General features: G+C 38.0%; 1 protein-coding gene across 7 annotated transcripts in view; it reads left to right on the top strand.

Annotated features, from left to right (window-relative positions):
* The window catches only part of ANKRD28 (ankyrin repeat domain 28), a 141,849-nt gene that overhangs the window by 111,860 nt on the left and 17,434 nt on the right, over window positions 1–12,555 (top strand). For all 7 annotated transcript variants that reach the window (XR_013960873.1, XM_080673699.1, XM_080673696.1 and 4 more), the window contains 6 exons: window positions 265–333; window positions 2,483–2,623; window positions 5,904–6,015; window positions 7,504–7,530; window positions 8,587–8,661; window positions 11,502–11,703. Coding sequence is in view for 6 of the 7 variants with exons in the window: in XM_080673699.1 (XP_080529825.1) it covers window positions 265–333; window positions 2,483–2,623; window positions 5,904–6,015; window positions 7,504–7,530; window positions 8,587–8,661; window positions 11,502–11,703 (626 nt within the window). In the remaining variant the exon portion in view is untranslated. The remainder of the gene's footprint in view (window positions 1–264; window positions 334–2,482; window positions 2,624–5,903; window positions 6,016–7,503; window positions 7,531–8,586; window positions 8,662–11,501; window positions 11,704–12,555) is intronic.

Here is a 12,555-nt window from a genome sequence, read left to right as displayed (position 1 = left end):
TAGGCACTCTTACAAATGTGAACTTCCTTTTAAATAGTGACAATAGGATTCATTCGTTATTTCCTATCAATGTGCAATATGTATGTATATAACTTTAAATTTCAGATAAGATGAATTTTAATGTTTTTATTCTTCATAAAATATAAATCATGCCATATTATTCACTTTACTCTCATTTGAAGACATGCTTTTTATGCATATTTAAACCTACCAATTTCATTATTAAATCACTGACAATTAAGTCTTCTATTTTTTCCTGGATAGGAATTTGGAGTGCCTAAACCTTCTGCTGAACACTGGTGCAGACTTCAACAAAAAGGACAAATTTGGGAGGTAAGGTGTTATACAGTTTTTCTATAGAGCCTAATTAATGTTATTTACTCAGTGACTTGCTTGACCTTCTAACTGGCTTCTGAGAATTAACTGAACATTTTAGCAGCTTTTGCATTGTGATCATGATTCATTGCAAGGCCTAAGTAAGTCAGTAACTTGTAAATATTCATTCCTACCCAGGATCTTCTTCCACCCAAGCCCCTGCCACAGCCCCAAGCTGCCTTCGGGCACTTTACGTTATAAGCACTTCCATACCTCTTGGTATCATTTCTCCTCCCATAATTATAGCCATGGAAATGTAAAAACCCTGAGGTCCCTTCCAGAAACAAGCTAGAGCTCAGTATGTTCTTTCCCCCAAGGCATTCCTTTTTTGTCAGAGCGTGCACTGCCCATGTTGGTTATAGAGCACTAGAGAGAGGGAGCAAGGGGCAAATATATATGTAATTGTCCTTTCTCCTCTCCTGTAACTCCCCACATACACAAATACACATACCAGCATATCCACGAACACTCCCTGAGCAGGACCTACAGGAAAGCACCTGTGAAATGACTGAGTCCCTTTGCAGTCACTTAACCAATCCTCATTCTCAGGGTTCAAACCCAGGCCTCATTGTTGCTAGCATTTGTGGTAGCAATATTTAAAACCACCGTTATCTGCTATATAATAACCTTCCTATTGACTGAGGTGGTAGAAGAAAGATAAAGGTCCCTTTCCACCTCCCTGCCAGAGTGTGTTAGAAACCATGTAAGTAAGAATCAAAGGCAGTTTGAATTGGTTTGAAAAAGAGAGGTGGCAATAGGAGCAAAATTGTGTGTCAAGAGTTTGAGAATTGTATCAAAGTGTATATGACAAAAAAGGGTGGGTGTGTAAGAAGGAAATATAGTTAGGCCAGTGCAGAAATTAATAGAATTAACTATGGTAGGGAATTAGAAATGCATGTAAGAAAAGAAAAAACTGTCCTTAAAATTACTTTGAGGGACAGACGGCTCTCATAAATCTGCTAATGAACTAATCACCTGCAAAATGAAAAATCACTTTGTTCGGCTTTGGAATGAAATATTTTTATAGTGAATTTGTTTTTATAATTACACTTCAGTCCATCCTATATTAGTTAATTCATAACACTTGAAGCATTCTATATTACAAATAGAGCTTCGGAAGCAGGTTCTGAGAATAGAAGCTTGAAAGTAATTCAGGGTTAATTGCATTTTTTAAAATACTATTACTGTGCTATACCATTATCCAGTAAATAATGTTTCACTGTTGTTTCCCTTGGTAAATGTTTTACAAAAAATATAGCATGAAGATTGGACTTAATTTTATCTTTTCTCTTCCTCTTTGTCCTCCTCCCTTTTCTTCTTTTTTAATGAAAAGTCATGGAATCATAGCTTTGTAAACCAAAGACATGGACTCTTAAATTTAGTAACATTCTGTTTCATTTCAGTAACTGGAAAGAAATAGGCTATGAATATTCAGTCTTTAGAAATTAGAACAGTGCTCTAACTCTTCTGAATAGTGAACAATCTTCAAAACTATGTAATTTTGGCTTCTAAAATCTGATATTACTTTGTAGCTCTACCATATAGTGGATATAATTTAGCACTGTTTTTAATGCTTCAATGTTTTCTCTTTTATTCTTCTACTGAGACATGAACAGAAGCTGCTACCTCTTACTATGAAGCATTGTTTTCATCCATTTATATAATGTTTTATTGAATTGTGTAACAAAAATGGGAATACACAGTTTAGTATCAAATAGAACTGACTCTCAGTAAACAATAACTAATAGTTATTTTTTTAGTATACGGAAAGTTTTGTTAAAATAAAGGTTACCAAATTTCTGAACAGATTATGGAGGGTGTCTATAATTCACTCAAAAGACTGGAATTATAACTTCCAGAGACCATGAAATCATTTAACTGTGTTTTTAATTTCATATTCTTAGAGGTTTTCTGCTGCCTAACTTTTCTCCTCCTCAGCTTTCTGTCCAGCTCTCCAAAAGACTTAGTTTATGGCAGAAATCAATCTCAAGCTCTCTTATAAATACAGTATTTGTAACTGAGTGGAGTAAGAAGAGTCCACTGTGTTCTTGTTTACTCCTCTATGCCCCTGACTTTTATTTTTCTTATATTAACTTGGGCACAAAAGATCTCCACTGCACTATGCTGCTGCCAACTGCAATTACCAGTGCCTGTTTGCTCTTGTGGGATCAGGAGCCAGTGTGAACGACCTTGATGAAAGAGGATGCACACCCCTGCACTATGCAGCTACATCAGACACAGATGGCAAGTAAGTATCATGTGGTGAGAATGAAGGATTGTCACTCCCATAGAATGGCGTCTGCCATAATGCATGGCTATTTTTATTGCAGATTTATATTTCCTTTTTGAACTTCTTGGTGTTGATTATCTTTCCTTAAGTCTCTAGTGTGGGAAATAAATTGGTTTCATAATGATTTCTTAATTATAGTTATTTTTACCTATTTCAATATAATAACCTTCCTATTGACTGAGGTGGTAGAAGAAAGATAAAAGTCTCTTTCCTCCCCCCTGCCAAAAACACATCTTAATATCACCCTCGTTTTTTTTTCCATCTGACATTTTAAAGGCAGTAGCCTTGAGTATATCATAGGGGAAGGGGAAGAGAAGAGATACATGGGCAATGCTACCAGAAGATTGGGCTGTGAGATTGGAATATCACTATCCTTCAAATCTTAAAGTGTGGGAAGTTCTTGGGTGGTAGGGGAAGAGTAGGAGAAATAGTTTCTAATACACTCTGATTTAAATTATGTGCTTAATTGGGATGAGAATACTTAATTTGTCTAATACATTAAATGAAGTTAAATTATAACAGTAATTATAGTTTATTACTTATTTAGTCATAAATAATTCCTTCAGATTTTGCATACATAATTTATTTCAGGGAAAGGATTGAGATTGTAGAAGTCTTCATTTCTTAATTTTCTGAGTTTTATAAAATGAGCATATGTTAACTTATAATCAGGAAAAGTAAATTAAAAGAGTCTCCCTTCCACCTTATTTGCAAATTAAAAGTGAGGTCCAGATTTTTCAAGGTCAAATAATTTTGTGATTCAGTATTTTAGAAGCACCCAGGTTAAAGTCTCACTAACTCATTCACCCTTGTGCTAAAGCATTTAGTAGTGTGGAAAGAACACTAGATGAAGAGAATACCTGAGGTTAGTCCTTGCTTCACCATATTCTAGCCAAAAATATTTGGAACAAGTCATTTAATTATTTTGGGTGTCAGCAATTTTTCCCTTTGTTACAAAGAATGTTGGTCTCACAACGTAGTTATGAAATTACTTAGCAGAATCTAAAAGCCAAGCCAGTAGAAGGAATTCTATCACTATAAATCAACTCTTAGTCTTTGTTTTGTTACAGACCAATCATCCGAGTGGTGTTACTGTAAAAAATTACAGAAATAATGTGTTTTGATAGAAACTACTGCATGTATAACAGTTAAATTGTTTCAAACCATTTAATTCTGTAAACTTGGAACTAGTCACTGAAAATAATGCTTTGAGACATGCCTCCCCCCTCTACTTTAGAAAGTAAACATGAACTTACCTACTTGTTTTGCTTTCCTTAAATAAATCTTTTTTTTTAGTACTCATGTATCAGCAAGTTATCTTAAAATAGTTCTTTCCTCTGATAGACTGTCTTGTATTCAGGTCTCAGTAAGGAGAACTATTCCTGTTTTATCACTCATATCTAGAAAACTTGAATAAAGATAAGGCATGCCCTCGGTGAAATGTTTGTGCCTGTGAGGCAATGAGACTGCCCTCCAGTCCTGCCCATCTTTTCTCCATCTTTGCAGTGAGTGTTGACTTTGGAGCTGGGCACCCAGGAAGACTGTGCAGAGTTTGCACACTGTCCGGAACACTTCCTGAAGTGCCCTTACAGCCAGTTTATGAACACCAAGAATCACCAGGCCTGCCAATTAGGAAGTCAGATTGGGGGTTTTTAATCATAGTGATACCTAGTTCACAGTGTTTGTCAATAATTTTAGTTGTACATAAATACTAAAATTCCACCCAAAAGAATGAACATTTGCTACCATTAAGGATATTGTTAGAGCTATAGATTCTGCAAATAATTTCTAAGATCTCTAAAGAATTTTAAGCAATTCAGCATTAAACAAATAAGGATTGGCAATGAAAAGAATGCTCCTCGTGTGTGTATGTGTGTGTGTGTGTGTGTGTAAATTGGCTTCCTAATTACTCCTTAATACTAATTATACATAGATACATATATATGATAGTTACTGAAAATCAATTACATTGCTTCAGAATTCCTTCTTATTTGTTTTCATATAATCTCAGTGTGCTTTTGTAAACTTGAATTTTTAGGAAGTATTCGCTTACAGATTTTTCCTATATTTAGTCATATTGCAATATTAGACAAATTATCACTGAATAATTATGGACTTGTAATGTGAGCATGAATAGAATTTAGATTATTTAGTTGGATTCCCACCTCCATCTATCAAATGAATAAAGAGGCCATCTATATATATAAAAGCCTAAGCAACCGTCCGACAGTTCAACCATCTGACCGGTAGCTATGATATGCAATGACCACCAGGGGGCAGACACTCAATGCAGGAGCTGCCGAGCTGCTGTGACTTGGTGGCTGTGGTTCTTGGGTGATGCACCCGGAACCAGAGAGGAGGGAGCCCAATTCCGGGGTCACCCGAGAACCACCCTTTCACAATCCGGGACCCAAGGGGGATGTTGAAGAGCTGGTTTCAGCCCGATCCCCACAGGCCAGGCCGAGGGACCTCACCGGTGCATGAATCCGTGCACCAGGCCTCTAGTTTCATTATAAAGATGAAGTGATTTACCCAAGATCACTGGTATCAGATCAGCTCTAGAGACAAATCTTTTAATTTCTAATTTAGTACTCTCTCTCTCCTTTTTTTTTTGCTACAGTAACAAAAAAAAATTACAACAAAGTGTGAATCATATAGTGCCTTTTAAAATTATTTTTCTCATATTTTAATAGCACAGAAATGAAGTATTTCTCCCATGGGAAGGTCTTGTCACTTGCATACCAATTTTACACTGTTTACACCTTTCTCAGTCTTCTGATTCAAGATCATTGAATTCTGACTTTTTTTTGTGAGATTTCCTTGCATCCTTTTTTGAGTGCCCTAATGAGATATTATGCTCACTCTGTGTTCCAGATAGGTGAGCAGTAATATTTGCCAGCATAGGATGCTCACCGCCACTTAAGACTTAAATCACATCAGACGTTGTGTGAGGGGAGCAGGTGGTCCCATAGGTTGTGACTGTAAAAGACAGCCCTTGGGTGCACTGCGCTTGCTGACAGACTTGGGAGGTATTCACTTTGAATGAAGAAGATTCTCTTATGAACATTTAGTTTGTATTTTTATGAAACTTACAGTCAGTGTCATTTAACTGACTATTTAAGTGTATTTATGACTTTACATTGCTCAGATGTAAGAAAAACGTCAGTTTTTATTTTGTTTTTATCACTAAGTTAAAAGGCAGGATTCAGCATTTTGAATATGTTGTTTCTGCAAATAGGTGCCTAGAATACTTACTAAGAAATGATGCAAATCCAGGGATCCGGGATAAGCAAGGATACAATGCAGTTCATTATTCAGCTGCTTATGGTCACCGTCTATGTCTTCAGCTGGTAAGATTGCTAAATTCTTGTGGAATGACTAATATGAGTTTATATTCTAATAATTTAATGAAGATGAGAATGAATGGATCAATAAACAAATTCTATTGCTTTTAAACATTTTTAGAATCCATATACCTGTCAAATTCATATTTGTCTCAGTCAGATATCTGTCATTCTCTTTTCCCTTTCAAAAAGAAAGGACAAAATTAGATCTCTGGACAGGGCTACTTAGGTTCTTCCCTTACGTTACCTCATATCTATGTAGCATTTACTTCCTCTGCTCCTTTTTTCTTTATTTTTTTTTAATATATTTTTATTGATTTCAGAGAGGAAAGGAGAGGGAGAGAGAGATAGAAACATCAATGATGAGAGAGAATCATCAATCGGCTGCCCCCTGCACACCCCCACTGGGGATCAAGCCCGCAACCCAGGCATGTGCCCTTGACCGGAATCAAACTCGCGACTCTTCAGTCCGCAGGCTGACATGCTATCCACTGAGCCATGCCCGTTATGGCTCCTCTGCCCCTTTAAATAAATGTTTTCCAATGTTTCTAAAGAAATATAACCATGTCTTAAGTGAGAAATAAATGTCCCCATTGGAGGAAGTTCCCCCATATTTAGGGAATTCTGAAAGGCCATTCTTTTAGCAGTCCCTCCTGATGAGGGAGGCTCTAATTCTGCAAAGGAACTTTGTATTTCAACTATGGTCTTCTTCAATATACACACCATTCACCCCACTTGGTTGGACAAGTTAAAAGATTCTCAGGTGTATAACAGATGCTTCAAGTTAAAGGATCTTTATTTAAACTTACCTTATAAATTGTATTAAACATTGTTTCCCTTTAAGTGGAAGTAAAATTCAAGGAGAGTGAGTATAAAAGATAGAAAAAGGAGATTGACATATTTAATACAGCATTTAGAACCCTGCTACAGAAATAACAAATATTTCCAGAGGTTACTATGGTATCTTGAGTCTAAAATCTTAAAAGCATGTATCTAGGTTTGTGGTCTATTACATTTGCTTATTTAAAAGACTTAATTTTGGAGGCAAGGGAAGCACAGCTCAGAATGGAATTTAACAAAGTCCTATGTAAATATAGACCTATAGTTAACATTTATCTCTTTTATATGTATGAACTAGAGGCCCGATGCACGAAGATTCGTGCAAGAATGGGCCTTCCTTCCCCTGGCTGCCGGCACCGCCTTCGCTCTGGCCGGAGCCACCTTTCCGCCTTCCCACGCTGCCCAGAGGCCCGGAGCAGCTGGGGTGGTGCAGAATGCCTGCGTTGTCGCCATGGCAACGACGCAAGTGTCCCGCCCCCAGCCACTCGGTGCCCACATATGCAAATTAACCCACCATCTTTGTTGGGTTGATTTGCATACTCCCTCCTGATTGGCTGGTGGGTTTCGTGAAGGTACAGTCAATTAGCATGTTACTCTTTTATTAGTGTAGATACTTCCTAAACTAAATATTTTTTATTTAAAATTTTATTTCAGATTGCAAGTGAAACTCCTTTAGATGTTGTAAGTATTATTTCATTTACCCACTACTATTCAGACTATTATAATTATTTATTTGCTCTCACCAGAACTATAGCCCATTTTACACATTCTGGGAACAAAGATAGTGACAGAAATCATGTATGCGGTAGGAGGGAGGAAGGGTGGGGGGATGTTCTTACTTGGTGGTAATTAAATAGCATTTTCCTCAAGCTCTTAGTTTGTAGTCTCCCTCAAAACTCTTAGCCTGTTTTAGGATGATCTGTTCTATAAGCTTGCTGAGTTTAGTTTTTATACTATAACTAGAGGCCCAGTGCACAAATTTGGAAGGGACCGCGGGAGGTTGGTGGGCTGGGGGAAGGACTGTGGGAGGTTGGCTGCTGGCCCCAAGGAGGGAGCTGGCCCTCAGCCCCCCTGGGAGACAGGCCGCATCCGCCGCCACCCACCACCAGTTCCCCATCCCAGCCCGGGACCAAGGGCCCTGGCGGAGTTGGGAGAGAAGGCAGCAGTCATGGGGTCAGGCACAGAAGGAATGGACACCAGATGCCAATGCCACCATCACGCCCCGCCATCACGCGGTCCCCCCCCCCCCCTTCTTCCCTCACCACCATGCTGCCACCACGAGAACGGGAGCAAGACAAACCCTTGTGTCGAGGGCTGACTTTCAGTAGATTGCAGTGAGGGAGCTGTTCTGCTACCTATGAAACCCCGACCTAGAAGCAGGTCTCTACTAATGGTTTAGCACCAGGAGCCAATGGGGGCCGGCTGGCCAGGGGAGGGGCTGCAGGAGGTTGGCTGTGGGAGTGCACTGACCACCAAGGGGCAGCTCCTGCATTGAGCATCTGCCCCCTGGTGGTCAGTGCATGTAATAGCAACTGGTCTACCAGTTGTTCTGATAGTTTGGTCATAAAGGTCTCTTAGGCTTTTATATATCTAGATGGTCTGAGATTTTTAAATTCATATTTATGTATAAGTTATACTCTAAACTGGATTTTAACTTGGGGGGAAGGGAACAGGGATAACTGCTATAGTATATCTAAAAGTGTCATTTCTGACATTTAAAATGCTTTTCTTTCTCAGTTAATGGAAACCTCCGGAACAGACATGCTGAGTGATTCAGACAATAGAGCAACAATAAGCCCTTTACACTTAGCTGTGAGTAGTACTGCCTGCACAGCCAACTTGATGGCTGGTTTACTGAAAATGCCTCATGTCTTTGCTAACTCAAACTAGTACCCAGAACTTTTGATCCATGTAATGATGATCATGGAATTAAAACTTTAAGAACTTCCTTATTTAGAGAATTCTTGAATGTACTTTTATGTTTTATTTTGTTTTGTTTTGAATGTTCTTTGGGTTTCCCTCAAGGCCTAATCTAAGGGAGAGAACATACCTGTGATGTGAATTTAAAACTGCACTGTCGTAGTAGAATGGCTCCTAACTTGCTGAGCACGTGGTATAAGAGCTATAACTTCTGTGGTGTTTCTGTAACTTTTGCTTACATTGTGATCTTGGGATGCTGACTGGGTATGTGTTCACTGTTCTTTCTATTGCTTGTGCTATAGGATTTAGCCATGTGCTGTCTCTTTTAGTTTAGGATGCCTCTGAAGTTTTCCTCTTAATGTCAGTCACTAAGAGGGGAAAGGAGAGAGTGTGGCAGTTCTTTAAGTCAAATATGGGAATGAATTACCTTAGGAAATTTCAAGCAGAGCCCAGTCTAGTTCTTTCTGTGCTAAAGGAAGAGTTTATTTTTGAAACAAACATGTTACAGCTGAGGGGAGGGTGGGAACTTTAAGAATCAGGAGACTTGGGTCTCACCAGGTATTTGTGAGACCTCTGATTTTAAGTATAGTAAAATGTTTACAGTGGTACTACTTAAGCTAATGTGGATCGCTCCAAGTTCAGTGATCCACTTAATTTGTTCTTCTCACATAGACTGATATATTCATCCTGATCTCCTTGCATATTTCTTAGCACTGACATGTGCACGTTGACTTTTCTGCGGTGTCTTTCTCCCCACTTCCTGCCATGTTCTACGTAACTAAGAAGGCATGCCGAAGCTTTCTGCTTCCTTGCCCTTTGGGTCTTTGGAAATATTATCTGCTCTTCTGACTTGCATAGTAAATAAGTCATCCAGAGGACAAAGCCAGCATGGAGAAAATAGCTGTTTTATAGTTGGTGGCAAGAAATGAAGTCTGAGCGGATGACTAGGCAATTCTTCTTGCATCATCGTCATCATCATTCTTAAAATGATAGCATTGTCGTTTCTTGAGCACATATTAGGTGCCAGACTAAGCTTTGCCAAGTCTTGAATAGTTACCTCAAAAACTATAGTTTTTATTGTTGTTGTTTTTACTAGTTTTTTATTTTATGGCTATTGTGAATAGTGCTGCTATGAACATGTGTGCTAAATAGTGTTTTAAGCTGGAATGAGAACAATTTTGTAATTTAGTAATTAGGCTCAATGAAATGTGGTTATGCCACCACTTCTGCATTTGTATCTATTTCTGGGAGGTTTCAGAAATTACTTGAAGTGGTTTTTTTTCCTTCCAAACTCTTCCAATCTAGTATAGCTTGACAGTGAAAATACAGTGGCTTGAGGCTTAGTGAAATTGGTCTTGGTTCCTGTCTTCACACATACTAGTAAACAAACAAGTCTCCATCCTATACAAGGACATCATGAAGGAAAAACCCCTTTGGCAAATCGTCAAGGCTCCTAGTCATCCTTATTTTCTCTCCTCTTTTCTTACTATCTTCTGCATAAACCGTGTTTCTCAAAGTCCATTCATTTAGTAGCATAATTTCAATGACCTGGTGAGGAACAAGGTTGGATGTGGTCCTAAGACAGTAAAGTTCAGTCATCTCCAGTCACTTGAACCTTTAAGATAGTCAGAAATGTCAAAGAGATCAGTAAGGCCTAGAGCACCTTTACTCTTGCTGGTACTTCCTGACATTTTCCACAAGAAATGGCTTTATAGCCCTTTGATGCAGTGTGGGGCCCTTTCTTAGCTGTGTATCTTCTTTCAGATTAGGAGCAAGTGAGATTTAGCTAAAGTATGGTAGAATTTTGTGTTTTTCCATTCCCAGTGAAAAATTCAAAAGTGATAATTTATCCACCTGCTAATCTGTAGGTGTGAATGGCATCAAAAAATAACTTCTGAAAGGCCCTTAGCTACAAAGTGGCCATGTCAGTGAACTAGAGAGAACATTCCTTTGGTGCTTGAACTGTGTCTTGTTAACTGCTTTATGTCCTGCTCAGCATCTAGTCCAATGAGAATAATAAATGTTCAGTTGACATGTTGGTTTTTTAAATGAATTATCTGGAAAGCCTTTTTATCAGACTGTATAAAAAAGCAGAGCTTCAATCTGACAAATTTTTAAATCCTGTTACTCTGTTGTACTGCTAGACAATGCCTAGCACATGGCAATCATTCAAACAGGGCTCAGCCTAAGTATTTTTGTGCTAAAAGAAACGTTTATTTTTGAGATAGGGCATATTATTCAGTAGAGGGAGGAGTCATTTTAATTTGAGAAATCAGAAAACTCAAGTACTAGCTTAACTTCATTTGCAGGCTGTCTCTGTAATTTAAGTATAGTGAAATTTTACCAGGGAGTTAGAAGAAGACTGAACTGCGATTGAAAAATCAGACTTTGGAATCTGAATAGATTTAGAATGAAAGCTTTAATTGAATCCATGTCACATATCCAATTAATGTCTGCCATTAACCGGACATTGTAGACTCATGAAAACATCACATGTCATTTGAATTTTTATTATTTGCAGAATACTCATTTCTTAACACTATAGCCTATTTGGTTGTTTAAAAAGTTATAGTTAACATTCTGAATTCTAAATACTGAAACTTTGGATTATCTCACATATAGTAATAATGTGAAGACAAGTTTGCTTGCTTCTTTATGTTTTCTCAAGTATCTGGAAAGTCGGTCTAAATGTGTATGTATATATGTATGTATTTATTTATTTTTATTCCTAGGCCTATCATGGTCACCATCAAGCGCTGGAAGTGTTGGTACAGTCTTTGTTAGATCTTGATGTGCGGAATAGTAGTGGAAGAACACCCTTAGATCTTGCAGCATTTAAGGGCCATGTTGAATGTGTGGATGTACTCATTAATCAGGGAGCCTCAATCTTAGTAAAAGATTACATTTTGAAGAGAACGCCTATACATGCAGCAGGTATGTCAAATATTATGCATGGTTTCACTTACCACTTTCCATCTAATAGTCTTTTCTTTTTCAATTTGACTTTTCTGCTTTGTCTTTCTGTCCCTTTCTTTCACTAGTACTTCCTCTTTTTACCATATTCTAATGGCAAAATCATTTTCTACCTTAGCAATTGGATTTATGTAAGCCTAACCTCTGAAATATTTATCAGCAAAACAATGCAATACAGTTTTTACTTTTTAATGGAAGTTATTTTAGATTGGTATGTGCTTTTAACAATTGATAAACATTTTGACTTACTCTACCAGGGCACTGCATTAAATATCTATGTAGACAGTTATTAAGCACCTACTTTATGCAAGAACTACTCCATGATGCGATTTTGTAATGTTGCAATTGTATAGAAGTGCAAAAGCATGTAACCGTGTCATTGTGATCACTTGGTATATCTATGTATCACTAGCAGATGCAGATTCACAACTCTCTACAGGATAGTATTCATTTTATTTTATTTTTAAGATTCTTTTTTTTAAAATATATTTATTGATTTTTTTACAGAGAGGAGGGGAGAGGGATAGAGAGTTAGAAACATCGATGAGAGAGAACCATCGATCAGCTGCCTCCTGCACACCTCCTACTGGGGATGTGCCCGCAACCAAGATACATGTCCTGACCAGAATCAAACCTGGGACCTTTCAGTCCGCAGGCTGATGCTCTATCCACTGAGCCAAACCGGTTAAGGCTATTTTTAAGATTCTTCATTAATTTTTAGAGAGAGGGGGAAGAGAGAGAGAAACATTGATGTGAGAGCAGAACATCAATTGGTTGCCTCCTTCACACTTTCTACTGGGGATTAAGCCTGCA

The sequence above is a fragment of the Plecotus auritus genome (genome assembly GCF_963455305.1).
Source record: "Plecotus auritus genome assembly, chromosome: 6".
Classification (NCBI taxonomy): Eukaryota; Metazoa; Chordata; class Mammalia; order Chiroptera; family Vespertilionidae; genus Plecotus; species Plecotus auritus.
The sequence above is the reverse complement of the archived record's forward strand: the minus strand, read 5'-3'. Positions and strand labels throughout refer to the sequence as shown.